This window comes from Populus euphratica, unplaced genomic scaffold (genome assembly GCF_000495115.2).
Source record: "Populus euphratica unplaced genomic scaffold, PopEup_1.0 scaffold72.1, whole genome shotgun sequence".
Classification (NCBI taxonomy): domain Eukaryota; kingdom Viridiplantae; phylum Streptophyta; class Magnoliopsida; order Malpighiales; family Salicaceae; genus Populus; species Populus euphratica.
The window spans coordinates 766,189-783,416 of record NW_011499922.1 but is presented as its reverse complement, the minus strand read 5'-3'; the positions used below and the strand labels follow the sequence as shown (position 1 = coordinate 783,416).

The window sequence follows — 17,228 nt, the reverse complement described above, 5'->3', positions numbered from 1 at the left end:
GTGATTGCCAGCTTTGTTTGCTTCATAATTGACTTATGGGCTAATTAATAATTAGTTTGAGGCTGAACCGTCCACAAGAACCCTCTAGATGGAAATATACATGTGGGGGGCCCAACAATCAATCTTTGATTTTTTCAGTTCTTTAATCATGAACTTGAGCGAATCAGCATCATGCAGCTGGACAACGCAACCAAATTTTACATTCCTAAATTGGAAAAGGATTATACAGTATCATTCCTTCAGGCCTGAACCAGCACAGCTGTGGTCATGTGCCGCTGCATCGGACCTGCAGTCCATGGGTAACCGTTTGGCAAAGCAGCAAAAACAAAACCATGTAATTACTATTTACTCTAAAACATATTAAAATAATCTAAAAAAATAAAAAAATATTAATTTAAAATAAAAAATAAATTAAAAAACACTTTAAAATAACAAAATCAAACATACCTATAAATAAAATGTTTTTGCTACTATTGAATCCTATGAGATTACAGTTTGAAATTGCATTTAAAAAAAAGAAATTTTATTTTATTTTTTTCTTCAAATTAATATTTTTTTTTAATTTCAAATTATTTTAATATATTAATATCAAAAATAATTTTTTTAAAATAAAAAAATACTATTTTAATATGTTTTAAAATAAAAAACATTTTAAAAAAAAACAAGATTACTCTCTTGACTAAAGCTACTTTATTTCTCATTCCCACTCAAAACATCCACAAGCTATCTTATGCCTTACAACGACATCCACATAACAGAGGTAGTGGTGAAGATAGAATCCAGAGTGGCTAAGCACACTGCACAGAACAAGGCTATAACAAAGCCCTTACACATAGTTCCAATATTCAGTTGACCTGTATATAGCATCAATTTAGCAGCATACGATTAAAATACAGCAGAAATATTAACCTCAAGGGACTAATATATAACCTAGATCCATTTAAATTCACTATGAAATCAAGAAAAAAAACAGCATAAAAGTATAAATAGAGAAAACTAAAGGTAAGCGGAGGGGTCTCTAATGTACCTATGGAATTATGTCTGGGAGAACTTTTGAGGCATGGTATAGTGCAGTGACTTTGAAATAATCCCCATAATGTAGATTGTTTATGTCAACGTAAGAATCAAAAGAACTATCTGCCATCATTGGTCATCAACTGTGAAAAAACTTGGCTGTTTCTAATCTCTGAAGGACCATCACCACTGTCGGTTTCAGTCTCTGTGTTGATTGATGGAGCTTGGGGAGCTATTCTAGGTGTTGTGAGCTCTGCTGCATTTGCATTGCTGTCGTCACGTGGTTCTCGTGATGATTTAGAATCAGATTCTTGAAGTTGAAGTGCATACTCCAAATTCCATAACACGTCGCCCATGCTTGGCCTATCGACACCATAGTCAGCCAAGCATTTCTCTGCTGTCTCTCCGAATTTCTTCAGAGAGTTTTGCTTTATTTGTCCCATGAGATGAGGATCGATAATTTGCTCGAGTATGCCCTTCTTCTGCCATTGCATTGCCCACTCTGCTAAATTCACCTGCTCCCTGGCAAGCAATGGATCAACAGCGGGCCTAGCGCAAAGAACTTCAAGAAGCACAACTCCAAATGAATAAACATCTGATTTATCAGTAAGCTGCTGTCTTCGGAAGTACTCTGGATCAAGATATCCAAAGCTGCCTTTTACACCAGTACTTACATGAGTCTCGTCCAGACATGGGCCAGATCGTGAAAGACCGAAATCAGCAACCTTGGCCACGTAATTTTCATCAAGCAAAATATTCGTAGATTTGATGTCACGATGGATAATGCCTTGGGCAGAACCTGTATGCAGGTAGTGAAGACCTCTCGCTGCACCAATGCAAATCTCAAGCCTTTGCTTCCAAGAAAGATGAGAACACCCTGGGCCATACAAATGCTTCTTCAATGGCCCCTTTTCCATGTACTCATAAACAAGGATCATTTCTGCCTGTTCTTCACAATACCCAACGAGGGAAACGAGATGGCGGTGGCGTATCTTAGACAAAACTGTTATTTCAGTTTGGAATTCTGGGAGTCCTTGCCTGGATCCTGGCACACCCCTCTTTACAGCAACCTTGGTGTTGTCTTTAAGAACCCCTTTGAAAACCATACCAAATCCACCAGAACCAATTATCAGACTGTTATCAAAATTGTTGGTTGCCAACTGTACATCGGCAAAGGGGATCTTCAAGCTTCGATATTCATTGACAGTCACTTCAGACATTCTACTATGCGTGCTACCTCCATATACACGTAAGGGTGTCCAACCTGCACTTTCTACTCGCGTTGGTTTCGGCTTCTTCTTCTTGCATTTACATGCTAGTATAACTACAAAGACAGCCAAACATAGAACAAAGCCTCCTATACTTGAAGCCGCCACAATCCAAACCGTTCTCTTCTTGGATTCATTACGCAAATGAGAAGGATTTACCATCTTCATGATCTCCACCCCATTCAAAATGGCGTTGACCTTCATAAGACTACTAACAGCCGAAGGTCCAATACTCACTTGCACAGCCCCCAGATCATTAGAATCCACAATAAAGTCAAAGTACATTGGTGATGAAAGTACATGGAATGTAAGGGATGACAAATCAAGATCATTGTAGGCAGAGTAACCGTTTAGGTACACATCAAAGTACAACTGATTCAGTGAAGTACTAACAATATCACAGAAATGTAATCGAACCAAGTGCCGAACCCCACCAGAACCCACAGGAAAATTCCATGTGATATTAAATCTTGACTGCAATGGGTTATTATCCTTGTTCATCTGCTGTGCAGTCATATATACATTTTCGGGTGCAATCTCCCTACTAGCACCGCCACTCTGATAATTAGGAACATGAGTGGTGACTGCGCGTTTAGCAGCAGATTTCAAAACAAGAAAATCGTCATCAGGAATCCAGGTTCTCCACAAAGTATCATTGAAAGGCACCAATTTTGAACCACCAACATTAATCCTATGAATTGTCTCTAAAACGTGTGAAGAAAGATTCTTGTACACTTCAATTCCATTTGCACTAACCAATTTAGCTCCCTCATCAAGAATAAAATCCTTAGGAGCTGAAAACACTTCAATTGCATTCACAAATCCAAAACTTGATTTACAAACAGGACTAAACAAAATTTCAAGAGCATTACTATCAACTCTAAATACGTACTCTTTAAGCACAACAACTTTGGTACTAAAATCACTCAATAGCAAATTCCCATTTACTAAAATACTAAACTTTGCAGTTGATAAATCAAAGCCTTGAGCTTTAAATGGAGAGAAATGAAATCGTACCAAGTGAGTCCCATTTCTCTTAATATTGAACTGGTAGCTTGAAGCAGTAGTGAAAACTCTAGCTGTGCTGTACAAAGTCGGTGAGTTTGGAGATGGGTTTTGGTTCTTGAGTGAAATGGACTGGCCTTTTGAGAGAGAGACTGGACCTTGTTTAGTGGAATCAGACACAAAGATTCTGCTATCTGTAGAAGTGAAGGAGGTGTTGGTGTTTGAGCCACAATTGACGAGTAAGTTGTCAGTGGGACTGAAAGAGGTGGAGAAACAGATGAGAGAAAGCAGTGCTAGGGAGAGAAGAAGAAGGGTGTTGGCTTCCATTGAAGGAGGTTTCCTGGGGTTCATCAAGAGAGAGGAAAAAAATAAAGAAAGAGACATTCTAGGATTTGGAGACTGAAGAGTACATAATGGTGAACTGTAGAAGATAGATTTGCCTGTGTAAGAACAGAGTCCCCAAAAACTTGACTTTAAGGATTGCTGTCATCCTACTGTTTATTTTGTCATGTCCAAGGCAACATGTACATGTGAACTTTGACATATACATCGGCAGGGGCGGAACCAGGGGAGGGCAAGCAGGGGCCCGGGCCCCTGCAAAACATTTTAATTTTTTAATATTTTTTAATTTAAATAAATAAGTTTTTTAATAATATATATTATTATATTAATTTTGGCCTCCCCTGTAAAATATGCCTGGCTCCGCCCCTGTACATCGGCATGCCATATGTGAATGGTTGAGATTAGGCATCAGCTGTGTCCCAAGTAGATGTTTGACATTTGAGAACCCAATCTTCGACATGAAGGTGCACCCTCAATGATTATTTTGGCAGTAGTTTTTGATCTTTTTTCAGGGATGCAAAATGCTGTTTTGGCATTTGCAAAAAGTAGGTCAAGTCTTGAGTTGGGGGGTTTCCATCATGGAAAGGTATGAATAATCGAGCACGGGTTATTAGTGTAATAGTGTTGGTTTTTTTTTGTTTTAAAAGTGATTTAAAAAAATTAATTAAATTTTTATATTTTTAGAATATTTTTAATGTGTTAATATTAAAAATAATTTTAAAAAAATAAAAAAAATATTATTTTAATACATTTTAAAAATATTTAAAAAAAAACTTCTATTATATTTTTAAACATCAGTATTGAAGTTTGTTGTATTAATAAGAAATGATTTATATTAACTTCAAGAGATGTAATTCAACTAATCAAATTTTGGATTTGTTCTTCAGAGATTATCGGTTTGAATTTTATAAATTTCAGAGTCATTAAAAATTTATATAATCATTAACTTTAAAACATATAGAATTAGTCGAGATATATACAAATTAGTCCAAACATTAATGTTAATATAATAAAAAGAAAATAATGCACATTCAAACAAAAAAAATAAAAAATATTTTAATATCTAATCTTAGAGTTCTTAACTTTATCATTTCTTTTAAAATATTTTTGACATAGAACCAGTTTATTTTATATTAGGTTTGGTCATGAGTGACTTCTTAGATTACTTAGATTTACTGACTTAATTTTTTATATATTTTAAATTGGGGATTATCTATGTGGAATAAACATGGTTTCATTTATTGAATTGGTTTGGGAAATCAATGAGCAAGTTTGGGGTAGTTGCCCTAGCTTTCACAAAGTGGATGACAGAAATCATCAATCCATTTGGAATTCCTATCATTATAGAAATCCCATAATCTCAAAACTAAGGAATGAGTTGACAGATTGAATTTTCTTTCACCTCAGCTAAATCCCGAGTTACCTTGCTGAGTTGAACCACGCACGCAAGCCATAGATTTAAGCTGGGGCAGAAAGGGTTAAAAAAGAAAAGAAGACTGAAACGTCTTCGAGTCAACTCACCGTTCGTGTCCAAAACACGCCTTGACAAAAGGGATGCCAGGGAATCAAGTGTGTTTATTGTCTTGATAGTTGTGGCCTCTCTGGATGCTCCTAAAGCATGTGGGTGTGGTAGCATCCTTGTGGATTGAATTTGCTTTGCTTGGTGGCTGTCATTTTCATGGTGCATTATACGAATGAGCTGTGATCTTACATCATGATACCATGAATTTACCTCTGTTAATCACAGTTGCCTGAATACATATGAAATTAATTAATTTTATTTTAAAAAATATATTTTAATTTTTTTCATTAATCAACTTGATTCATGACTGGAGCTTGTGTCGTTGTCGTCGAGTTGATTTATGAGAAAAAATTTAGTTATTTATGTTTAAAAATCATGATTGGATATTTAGAAATGCTGGAAGAGCTGATGAAATGTATTATTGATTAATGAATTAGCAATGGAAGAATGATCCAATTAATTTCTTTATAAATAATATAATATTATTTATTTGTTTTTATTTCAATCAGTATTGTTATTTGTTTTAAATGTATATATTAAAATGAGTTACTAACCAGTATCTCAACATGTCCAGTTTGTCCTTGTTCTCGTAGTCTAGATGCTTTGCATTTTTCTATGAGTATTTATAATATTAAATCATATTAATTATGGGTAATCTTTATTTTTAGTGTCTTTTAAAAATATATATTTTTTGAAAAAAATATCAAATTAATATATTCTTTAATTTTTTGATAATTTTATTAAATCAATTTTAAAAATGTATTTGTCTTGAAAAATATTAGAAATCTTGTTTTTATGGTATTTGTGGAGAAGAGAAGAAGAAGGTTTTAATTTAGTTAATTAAATTTTTTGTAATATATTTGAAAATAAATAAAATACCCAAATGTTAAAAAAAAAGATTAAGGAAAAAAATGCAGGAATTATCTGAAAAATTTTTAGAAACAAAAATATTTAAGCTAAAAAATAGAGTGTAATAACACACACACACACAAAAATTTGAAAAAAATAGCTGAAAACAGATATTATTTGTATATTGAGTATAAGAATTAAATTCTAAAAATAATTAAATTTTTAAAAATTATTCAAAAATAAAATAGAAGTTAACCACACACACTGATTTACAATTTTAATAAGAAAAAAATTAATGTTAAAATTAATTTTTCTAAAATATCTATCTACCTCTGTTTTTTTAAAAGACATTTAGAAAAATAAAATAAATATGATGCTGGTAATATATAAAACAAAATAAATTGAATTTCATCTCTTCTAAACTTCTAAATTTAACTTATTTATCAATTAAATTTAAACTAAACACTATAATCATATTTAATTATAATAAAGAAATGATTCTAAATATTAGTATTTACCAAAGCATAATGTAATTTAAAATTCTAAACTGTTATATTATATACATGCCACTTTATAAAATAATTTTATATTATACAATTTAAATTAAAGTCTTGTAAGGCTAGGAATTATTTGTAGCCAATTGATTTTAACTTTGACTAAATATATAACGATTACGTGTAAAGAATGAGTTTTTATCACTTAGCAACCTCCTAAGGAGGATATCCCACACCTCATATCCTTTAGATTTTCTTCAATTTACCAGATAGTTGACCGACATATTATGTTTGTCCTATATACCATTTTAAAAATGGGTACCATATTTGCCATCAATTATCTTTATAGTATTGACAATTGGGTGTCTCTCAATCAATTATGTTTAAATAATAGTCAAAGAAACCCGATTTTAGAGCTCACTCGTTCAACCTAGACTTACAAAAAAATCATAAAAAGGATGCTATTTAATTTATTTATTTAGTTTTTTCATTGGCATAATATGATCGAAGTTTCATGTTGGCAGATCAACGTGTTAAGTTAGACCAAATTTTTTAGGTATGGTTTAAACTCTTATGGGTGTTACATTGCTACATTAATAGTCAAAACTCCAAAGCAGCTTTAACATTTAAATCATTTATGGCATGAACTTGTCCTTTTGTTTTTGGTTTGCAAGTTAAAAGGTGTTCTCAAGTCACCATTGATGCAGCATGCAGAGGGACAGCAAGGTTTGTTAAAATAGCAAAATTAATCCATTCAAAGACAAACACCGCTTTATTGGATCAGGGAAGCAAAATCTCAGTTTTTACTCATAATTTTCATCATCCAAAGAGAATGTTCATGACAATATAAATATAAAAAGAGTTAAATTGGTATCCAAATATGGATTCGAATGCGAGGTGCTCTCGTGGAGTATTATTTCTCAAATTTTCATGTACATCTTTGGATAATATACGAACATGAATATTTTAACAGATCTTTTTTTTTATTAAATTACTTAATTATGAAATATTTCTCAAGCTGGTCTCATTTTTTATTCATTTTAATTAAAAGGGTTTAATTAGATCGGTTTAGCTTATCTCTCAACTCAGATAGTACTTGATTTTCACTGATCTAAAAAAATTATATTGAAAAACCCTAGTTTGGGCTGTGCCCAACTTGCAATTATTAATGGAAAACTAGCAATCTTAAGGCTAGTCAAATAATTAATGAGATCTATTCTCCTTTTGTTATTATCTATTTTTGTACCCCCATATTAATAAAAAAAATTAAAAAAGAAAAAAAATACAAATTAATGGTTTAATGGTGTCGTTGGAAATAAAGTAGTTGGAGAGTATTAACTGCAGGAGAGATCATGTAAATGTTGAGCAAGGAGGCTGGTTTGCTTCGGATGGTGGCCTTTCTTTTCGTTGCCATTAGTGCTTCTGCTATGCGGCCATTTCCACTCCCAGACCCCATAAGTGTAATCCCTACGAAGAAACACGTAGTTTAATGCTAGAAAAGTCCACTTCCTGTTAAAGCTATTGAGAAAAAACTTCAAGCATGTATTGACTCGGTTATTCAGCCCATGAAGCCTCTTAAGCCCACTATACAATCCTTAAAATCTTGGCCATCTTGGCATATGATCTCGAGTTGTTGTTCTATTTGGAATATCTATTCTAATCATGCCATAAATCCTCCTATCAAAAAGAAATCTTCGGACTTCAATAGGACAATATCAACAATTATCTCCGATGCTTTACGATATGCAACAGGGAATGGAGAGCAGGTCTCTCTTTGTACATTGGTGGGCTCTTTGTCTTTAAAGAATCAATTTCCAATCTTGTTTGCAGTTGCTGCGTTCAAGGACTCAAGAATTCCAGAATGGGGATATTGGAATGGGAACATTTGGAACTGATACAATAGTTAAAATCTTTTAAATTGGACAAAGACAAACATTCGCATCTTGAAATATTGATTTATAAAGATAAAAAAATTAGACAAGACAAACACCCTGTCATAGACGGCGAAATCTTTTTATTTATTTATTTATCTTATGATAATTTGATTTAATATTATGTACAACAAATAAAAACGGTTAGTAGTTTTCAGTATCTCACTATCATTTTTGATTCATGTCCCTCGTCTGTAATTTTAAAATGTATTTATGGGGCCAGATGGGGTTTTGACAAGTTGATGGGGATCAAGGAAGACGTTTGAAAAATGAGTATAACAGAGCAAGTAGGCTGTGGATGAAGCAAGGAGAAGGCAGCAGAGGGACGACAGGAACTAGTGTCCTGGTGGAAAAGCAGTGTCCAGAAGGAGGAGCTTCCATGTTACGGCAGGATCGAATTTGAAATCAGAAAACAGATAGTGACGGGATCATAATCTCTGAAGATTCTGAAGGTAGACCACTTCAGCAAGAAGAAAATGGAAACATTAAGAGCTGCAGTCAGTCTGTTGTTCTAGCATGAAAATCCAAGTTAATGTATCCATTAAGATCTGCCATCAGGTAGGACAAAGATAAACCACAACTCTCCAAACAATTATAATATGTCTGGCGAGGACAAATCTGCATGGCCACCTAGAAGAAGGCTACCTATTGCTGCCGGATCAGTGATCACTACTGTTCTGAAACCACTACCAGTAGGGAACATGACCCCAATATCCGAGGCTAGAATCAAGAGATCTACTACAAAAAATGACACCCTTCTTTCTAATCAATGCTGCTAGGGCTTCAAACCTAAAGAAATTCAACCTGATAGCTTTAGCTTCCTATTGGATCTCATAAATTAAGATATCTGAACCTATTGCTCAGCATTCAATTTCTCTTGCTTTCTTCAAACTTCCCTTAGGACCTGGATGTGAGCCGGCTCAAATTTAAAGGTTGCGGAATGAGCTGAAATCGGTATGGAGGTCGTCATGAACTTAGTGATTTTGGGGAGTCAGTGAAATAATTATTTTGAGTGCTATAATATTTCAGAACATTAAGAGCAGGTTCTGCTCTCGGAAACCTATTCTCAGATGCCTCCTAAAAACGCAACTCGATCATCTAATGATGAAGTTCATAGCTCTCATTGTATAACAGGGACAAGGAAACTGAGTCCCAGGTCCCTAAACGCTGATGCTGCTGAAGTTTCCACAGTGATAGAATCAGCTAACAAGAATACTTCTCAGAAGAAGAATTCTACAACATCCAAGACCAGGGGATCTTTGAACAAGACTATTGAAAAATTCAAGGACTATGTCAGACACCGGAAGTCGACACTCGGGAACAAGGATCTTCTTGAAGGGGAAGGTAATGATGAGGATCAAGGAAGACGTTTGAAAAATGCGTATAGCAGAGCAAGGAGGTTACGGATGAAGCAAGGAGAGGCCAGTAGAGGGATGGCATAAACCAATGTCTTGAGGAAAAGGAGAGTCTGGAAGAGCAAAGCTTCTATGTTGCGACAGAATCCAATTTGAAGTGAGAAAGATGCTAGCAGGATTAGAGTCTCTGACTTGAGGTGTTTTGAGTTCTGACTTGAATCAACCATCTTTAGGTTACATCTTAATAAAAACTAAGATTATTTTTATCAGTTGTTGTAATTTTTCTTTTATTAGAACTCTTGTCAGACAGTGTTATTAGGCTATATAAATAGCCAAGGTGTGCTGAACATTTACCGAGCAATCAGAAACTACGAAGTACCACACTTTCAAAAACTTTTGTGAACTCTTCTATTCCTACTTGAGTTTCCAATAGGTCATCTTTTGCACAGAAAAGATAATGTTCTTACAGATACGGATGAGAAAGGAATGGTTCTTGTATTAATTCAACCACTATGAATTAATGGGGGCTCTCCAAGAGAGATAAAGCATGGAATAACACAACATAGAACAACCACTATGAAATGGGAGCTATCCAAGATGACCAAGCATGCAAGAGACCTAGCTTAAGTGATCTACATATAATTTTCCATTAAAATGTTGCGCACTTTGCTTCTATTGTTCGAACAAAACTCAAATTTTGGTAATTTTTTGTGAAAGGTTTATGAGGATTGAATTTTTTACTCTTGTAAAATATAATTTAAATTTATAACGAACATTTAATTGTTGACAGGGTAATAATCACCCCCATTTCTAGGAAAAAATTCAGATTTTAAACTGTTGATATATCAATATCCACAGTGAAACTATTATTGAATCTTCTTAATTATTTAGCTTTTTATCATCATCGATTTAATTCTTGGGACCGGTTGTCTTAAGAACAGACAGACCACGATGAATTATTTGGCTTTATAGCAAAATGAAAGGTCGACATGAATTCCAAGGGGGTAATTTTGCAAGGCAGAGGAGCTGGAGCTAGCTGCACCTGCCTCCCATCTAACTGAAAGAGACTTATGGCATGAAAGTTTTATTAAAACAAAACGTGATTTTTCTTATTATTTTGAAATATTCTGTTCTTTTGTTGGAAAATCTTTATTATTTTTTCTTTCATTACTTGATTTTGTGTAGAAAATAAAAGGAAAAAGAAAAATTACTGTACTCAAAAAATCAAAATTATACTCCATAGCATATCCCTTAAAACTATATTTGATTCTTTTTAATTCTTTGGCGCCATCCTCATCGGTTTAATTCTTGGGACCAGTTAACTTAAATATATATAGACAGCCCATAATTAATTACTTGGCTTTATAGCAAAATGAAGAGCTGACCCTCATCCATAAGAGATATTTTATTTTTAAATGTTTTGTGCTTTTGCTGGGCAATCTTGATTTTTTTTTTTTCCTTTCATGACTTGATTTTGTTTAGAAAACAAATAAAACAAAACAAAATAAAACAAAATAATTTATCATTACTCATCTTGACCATGCTACTCAATTATCATGTGTAACAAGATATCATCTTGACTTCAAATTAAGATTAAAATGTTAGTTGAAGCTTTAATTATAATCTTATATTAGTTCCTAAGAGATAGGTGAAGATTTAAGAATTTCTTAGAGCAGTCATTACTTTATGTTAAATTATATGATAAGAAGAGGTCGCAGCTATTTGGTTAATAAACTTTTTATATTATATCAAGCAATTATTTTAATTTAAGAATTTTAACTATTAAGTAAGTCAAGCAATTATTTTAATTTAAGAATTTTAGTAAATTCCTAAAAATTGTATTATTTACTAACAATTGTAATCGAATTATATGAAAATGATAACATGGAATGCTTAAACAGGACATGCATGCAATCATCAAAGACGAACATCCCTTATCATTGCACCTCCTTGAATAGAGGTATGATTCATGCAACCAATGGATAATGTTATCCCACAATCTCCAGAAGATTATGTTCGTCCCCACCTTACGTGGATTGATGGCAACATTCCATTTAAGAGCATGCCTTAATTTGAACGTGGACTGAGTAAGAGAAATTCGAGTGTTGTAATCATTGGAAGAAAAAATATATAAATTTTCATGTTAGGATTGTACCCAAATGTCAAGATTGATATAATTTTTTTTGGATATAATATTATTATCCTATCGAATGAAATGATAGCACTAAGATATGAGATATATCATAATAAATAAATTATATCTTAATGTTTTACTTAGCAATTTGAACTCAATAGGGAATACACGTGAAGAAAAACAAATACTCTGCTATCATATTAATCTATTTTTTTAAATAATAAATTCCATTGCAAAAAAATAAAAAAATAAAAATTATACACATGCTTATCTTGGGTAAACAAGAGACCTATTTTACGTGAAGTTGGCTCGTTGAGTGATTATACTCTGACAAAAAGAAGATGTTCATGGAGTCTTATTTTACGTGAGAAATAAAAAGAAACTAAAGATGTGGTCTTTTTCCCACCACAAGTGACCTTGCAATTATTAATGAGGAAGATATGGCCTTTGCATGATTCCAACCACTATAAAACGCAGCCTCTCCAAGAGGTATCACGCATGCAATAATATATAATTGATTGAGAGTGGAGAGATCATGGAGGGCAAGGAGGTTGGGTTGCTTCTCATGGTGGGCTTGCTCGTAGTGGCCACGCCACTGTTCCTCACATAATTGATTGAGAGTGGAGAGATCATGGAGTGCAAGAAGGTTGGTTTGCTTCTCATGGTGGTCTTGCTCGTAGTGGCCACTGTTCCTCATTCCACAGTTGCTGTGAGGCAAGTTCCACTCTCAGACATCCTTTCGGTGGGTAAAGGGGATGAATGTATCCCTACTGGATACCCATGCTATCTATCTATCGTTTGTTGTGGTATTTGCGCAGTACCATATGGAATCTGCGCTGATAAGTGAAAATGGGCGGAGAAGGTTTAAGAAACTTGGTGGGATGTCGTGTTTAATTCTCGGGTCTGAGCTATCCTTTTCTATTTGTGTTTTTTTTTTTGTTTTTTGCAAGTGTTGTGGCTTGTTATGTATGGATTTTCATGAGATTTGCTTGTGATCCGCCCTGATGTATTAATAATGAATTAAGAATAAGAAAATAAAGGTCTTTGAACCATTTCGTTGATTAATTCTCTCTCGTCGTTTGATAGGTAGATATGTAACACTGCTATAAATTAATGAATTGAGTTGAGTTTTGATGCGTTCGAGCGTAGCTTATTGAGTTCACAAAGATTTAAACTCGGTTCGTGTTCATGACAAGTTTAAAGCACAAGGCTTAAGTTCGGTGGGAACTCAACTCGTTCAACTTGCTTAATGTATTTATAAACAAATCAGGCTTAAACTTTAATATAGTTGTGAAAATCTTATATAATTACAATATCATAAAATCCCTAAAAGCATATATAATGTATTTCACGGATTCTTAAACGAAACATATTTATATTTTTTTTCACTCTATCATATAATACACACACATACTAACTATTAAATTAGTCTATTTTATAAAATTTTATACAACTTAGTTTTCACAAGCTTACAAATGTATTTCATTTTCAAGTCTTTAAATGAGCTTGTTACTCAGCCGAGTTAAACCTTATTTGGTATTAAAGTTGAATATATTTTTATTAAAATCTAAATTTTTTTTTGCTTTAAATTATTTTTTTAATATTTTTGAATTGTTTTAATACTTTTTTTAATATTTTTGAATTGTTTTGATACGCTGATATCATAAAAAAATATTATTTTAATTCATTTAAAAGAAACACTTTAAAAAACAATATCTTAATAAATTAAGCTTATCTAAGCTCACTCTTAGTTTATTTCTATATCAAGTTTTAAAAACATATATATTTGTATAAATTTATTATATCATTTTAATGTATTGATATTAAAATTAAAATTAAAAAATATTATTTCAATGTATTTTTAAATAAAAAATACTTTAAAAAACAATTATAACTACATTTTTTTTTTGGTAAGTAATTATATCCAAAACAATCATAACTACATTACCAAACAAGTTTTAAGTACTCCTCAAACCAATTCAAGCTAATTTTTTTTATATATGATATTTATAAAAATCAAGAAAATTTATTAAACCGGCTATTAAATGGACGAAAAACCATTTCAAAAGGAAAAGATAAAACAATAGTTGTAGTAGGATGAAGATTACAAACACTAGTTTATGTTTGACACATTAAAATCCATAATTTTACAAATTATACCTTCTAGTAATTATATCCGAAAGGAAGATAGTACTAGATCAAAGTGATTCATCCTTTAACTATTGCTATTCATCCTTTAACTATTACTAGATCAAAGTGATTAAAGGTTGTTAGTAATTCATTCTTTAACTATTGCTATTAAATCATGAAATAAATAATATTTTATATAAAATATTTTTTATTATTTCATTAAATTGTTTACAATTTCATCACATATGAAATACATCCGACAAGAACTATAATTTTCACAAATTTCTTGAGAGCACAATTAAGATTGCGCATAAATTTTATAAATACAGAGTTATCAAGTAATCTCCGTCTAATTTATGTAGTCACTTAATAATGTTTAAAATTAGTTTTCAAAATAAAATATAATTAAAAATAAAAAAATATTTTTTTATTTTGTTAGATTGAACGTGGTTCAATGTATTTTTAGCATTGAACTAGATCGATTCGGCCAGAATAATAAAGTATAGCTCCACTGTTTAAGTGAACAATAGAACATACTTTATTGTTTATGGGTTTTTTTATCACAAAAAAAAGCAACAAACTGCTTCTTGTAAATCTGTGGTTGTGCCACAGTTAAGGGTGGAATCTACTGGTGCTAAATTGTATTAAAAGATTACCAAACAATAATATTTGTAATTATAAATAAACTTCACTCGCAGCCATGATACTTGATACTAAACGGCACCTAACCACACTTCATTTTGTTCATCAATGAAAACGTCTCCCTTTAAGTATTGAATAAAACCAACTCTTAAAAGATAACGTACGTAGCCAATTAACAAGATAAGGTTTTTCGACCCACCTGAGGTGGGTTGATGGACAACGTACCATCTAAGAGCATGCCTTAATTTGATTCTGGACATAGTAATAGATATTTGGGTGTTGTAATTCGAATAAAACCATCGGTTTGTTTTCCTCATCTGTGTTTTTACTTCTTCTTTTTTTAAGATTGGCCTGTGCAACTTCTGATAAAAACATGGTTACTCTCTTACGTTCACACTGATCATATGTGCTTACAAGATTTGAGCTTTTTGTTTGTTATTAGACATTAAAGCGCTAGAGCTATTTTGAGTTGTTTTTCTACAGCCATCAAGCTTCATGATTTTTATTTTAGTTGTTGTTCTTAATTCGTTAGTCAATCATCTTTCACCCCTTCTACTCGTTCAACATTGAAAACAAAAGGAAAAAAACCAAATATGCCTTGACTTCGGTAGTGATTTCATGATGTACTTAATTTCTCTCCTTGTTTACCTAGTGCAAAATTCTCCATCGGAAGTGGAGAATCCTCTCCGTCCTCAATCTGTTACTTTTTTTATGCCACAGATATTGCTCACTGAAGCTTCATAAGAGAGGAACATCCCACATCGGAAAGAAAGGAACAATATTTGAATCGTACATACCTAACTTTGACACGAGCTAACCAGCTGAGCTCTGTAGCGCGAGCTTGTAAGCCGAGTGGGGGCTTTAAAGTGGTGGGACGTTGACCATGCCTGTAAGGTCGGGTTCAGCTTGGCTGTTATCTGACCCGCCCGTTCCAAGCTAAGAGTTGAGCCAAGGCATCCGCGTGAAGACATGGGTGTCTGGGCTCCTAGAGTTGAGGGCACAGCGTGAGGCTGGTTTCACAGAGCAGCGATCACCTCTCGCTCTTGGCAGTGGAAGGATAACGGGTTGGTGTCCTCTGGACTCGCTGGTCTGATGGGCTGGTCCATAGAACCATCATTTTTCATCTTAATTTTTTTTTTTTTTTTTACCAACCACCCAAAATGAGCATGGCACATCAGCTGGCAGTGGAAGAAAAATGGACTGCTGCTGAGATAGGACACGTGCCAGTCAGCCAAAAATTTCCTTTGTCAATCGTATCATAACCGAATGAAAATGGTTTCCCTTTTTTATTTATTTACCTTGTATTCATAAATATATTCAAGTTAATTTAAGTATATTTTAATTAATTTTACAAGCGTCAAAGTTAATAGTTATATAAATTTTTAGTAACTATTATATATTAATAATAATAAAAATTAAATCTAAGATTACAGTTTCGTAATCTCAAGTTTTTACTATTTAACTATATACTAAATAGTTTTTATTTTTATTTATCTTTAATCATTACACAGTATAATAAAAATTAAATCTAAGATTACAGTTTTGTAATCTCAAGTTTTTACTATTTAACTACATGCTAAATAGTTTTTTTTTTTTTTTTTTTTTTATCTTTAATCATCACAGTATACACAGTGGGTGTCACATTGGCATTATGACATGTTTTATGATTATCATCAATAGTTACCCGTGCTTCTCCGCGGCAAAATATATTTATTTATTTTTTTCCCCTTAAAGTGTCGTGGCTTGGGATGTATTTCAAATTATTTGTGGACTTTCATGACATGTTATCGCCAATGTATTAACTAGTTAAGTGTGAAATAAGAAATAAAAAAGCCTGCGAACTCTTTCATTAAATATCGCCATGCATGGGGAGGTTCCTCTCTCGCGTTGGACAGGGACATATTGTGCTGCAAATGAATAGAGTCACGTTTTAATATGTTCGAGCTCAACTCATCCCAAGTTTAGAGAGGTTCAAACTCGATCGGCTCGTGCTTATGACGAGCTTAAAGCCTAAGACTTGCATTCAGTTAATTTCGAACTTTTATTGGGCTATGTATGGTTATATTATATATTGAATTTGATAATTGAGTTCTAACATTTTTTTAAAAGTTGATTTTTATAATTATCGATTGATTAATTTTTATTTTATATATTATTCTTAACACTCTTCACTTTTAACTTAATTTTTAAAGTTTCTTGGGAGAAAGAAGTTCTAGGATCTTGATTGGATTGTAAGACTTCAATGACCTCACTACTATATTGGATTTAATAATTAAATTTCAATTCCGTTCAAATAATTTAAATCTCAGTTTATTTTCAACTTTGTATATTAATTATTCTCTTTTATTTATTGATTTAAGATAAAATTGATGGTTATAATACTACAAAACCACCGGAAATGCTCGGTCATTATTCATTTAAGCATATGACATCAATAATTTCCCAACATTTTAGGAAATAGTTAATGCATAGAATTGAAACAAATTGATCCAAGATCGTTCTGCATTCGGATAATCAACACCGCCTCATCTTTTCTCCCTTT

The 17,228-nt window shown here is 32.7% G+C and overlaps 1 protein-coding gene and 1 pseudogene across 1 annotated transcript; one reads left to right on the top strand and one right to left on the bottom strand.

The window, feature by feature from the left end:
* Positions 1–843: 843 nt before the first annotated feature.
* On the bottom strand, positions 844–3,823 carry LOC105135270 (probable receptor-like protein kinase At5g24010). The gene has a single exon (XM_011040073.1). The coding sequence runs from the start codon at positions 3,669–3,671 to the stop codon at positions 1,134–1,136; it is 2,538 nt and encodes an 845-aa protein (XP_011038375.1). The 5' UTR covers positions 3,672–3,823; the 3' UTR covers positions 844–1,133.
* A 4,832-nt stretch (positions 3,824–8,655) lies between these two features.
* LOC105135269 (uncharacterized) lies at positions 8,656–9,896 on the top strand (annotated as a pseudogene).
* The last annotated feature ends 7,332 nt before the right edge of the window (positions 9,897–17,228 follow it).

What these genes read in the sequence shown, in the direction of transcription:
- LOC105135270 (XM_011040073.1), bottom strand. Translation starts at nt 3,671, where the DNA reads ATGTCTCTTTCTTTATTTTTTTCCTCTCTCTTGATGAACCCCAGGAAA.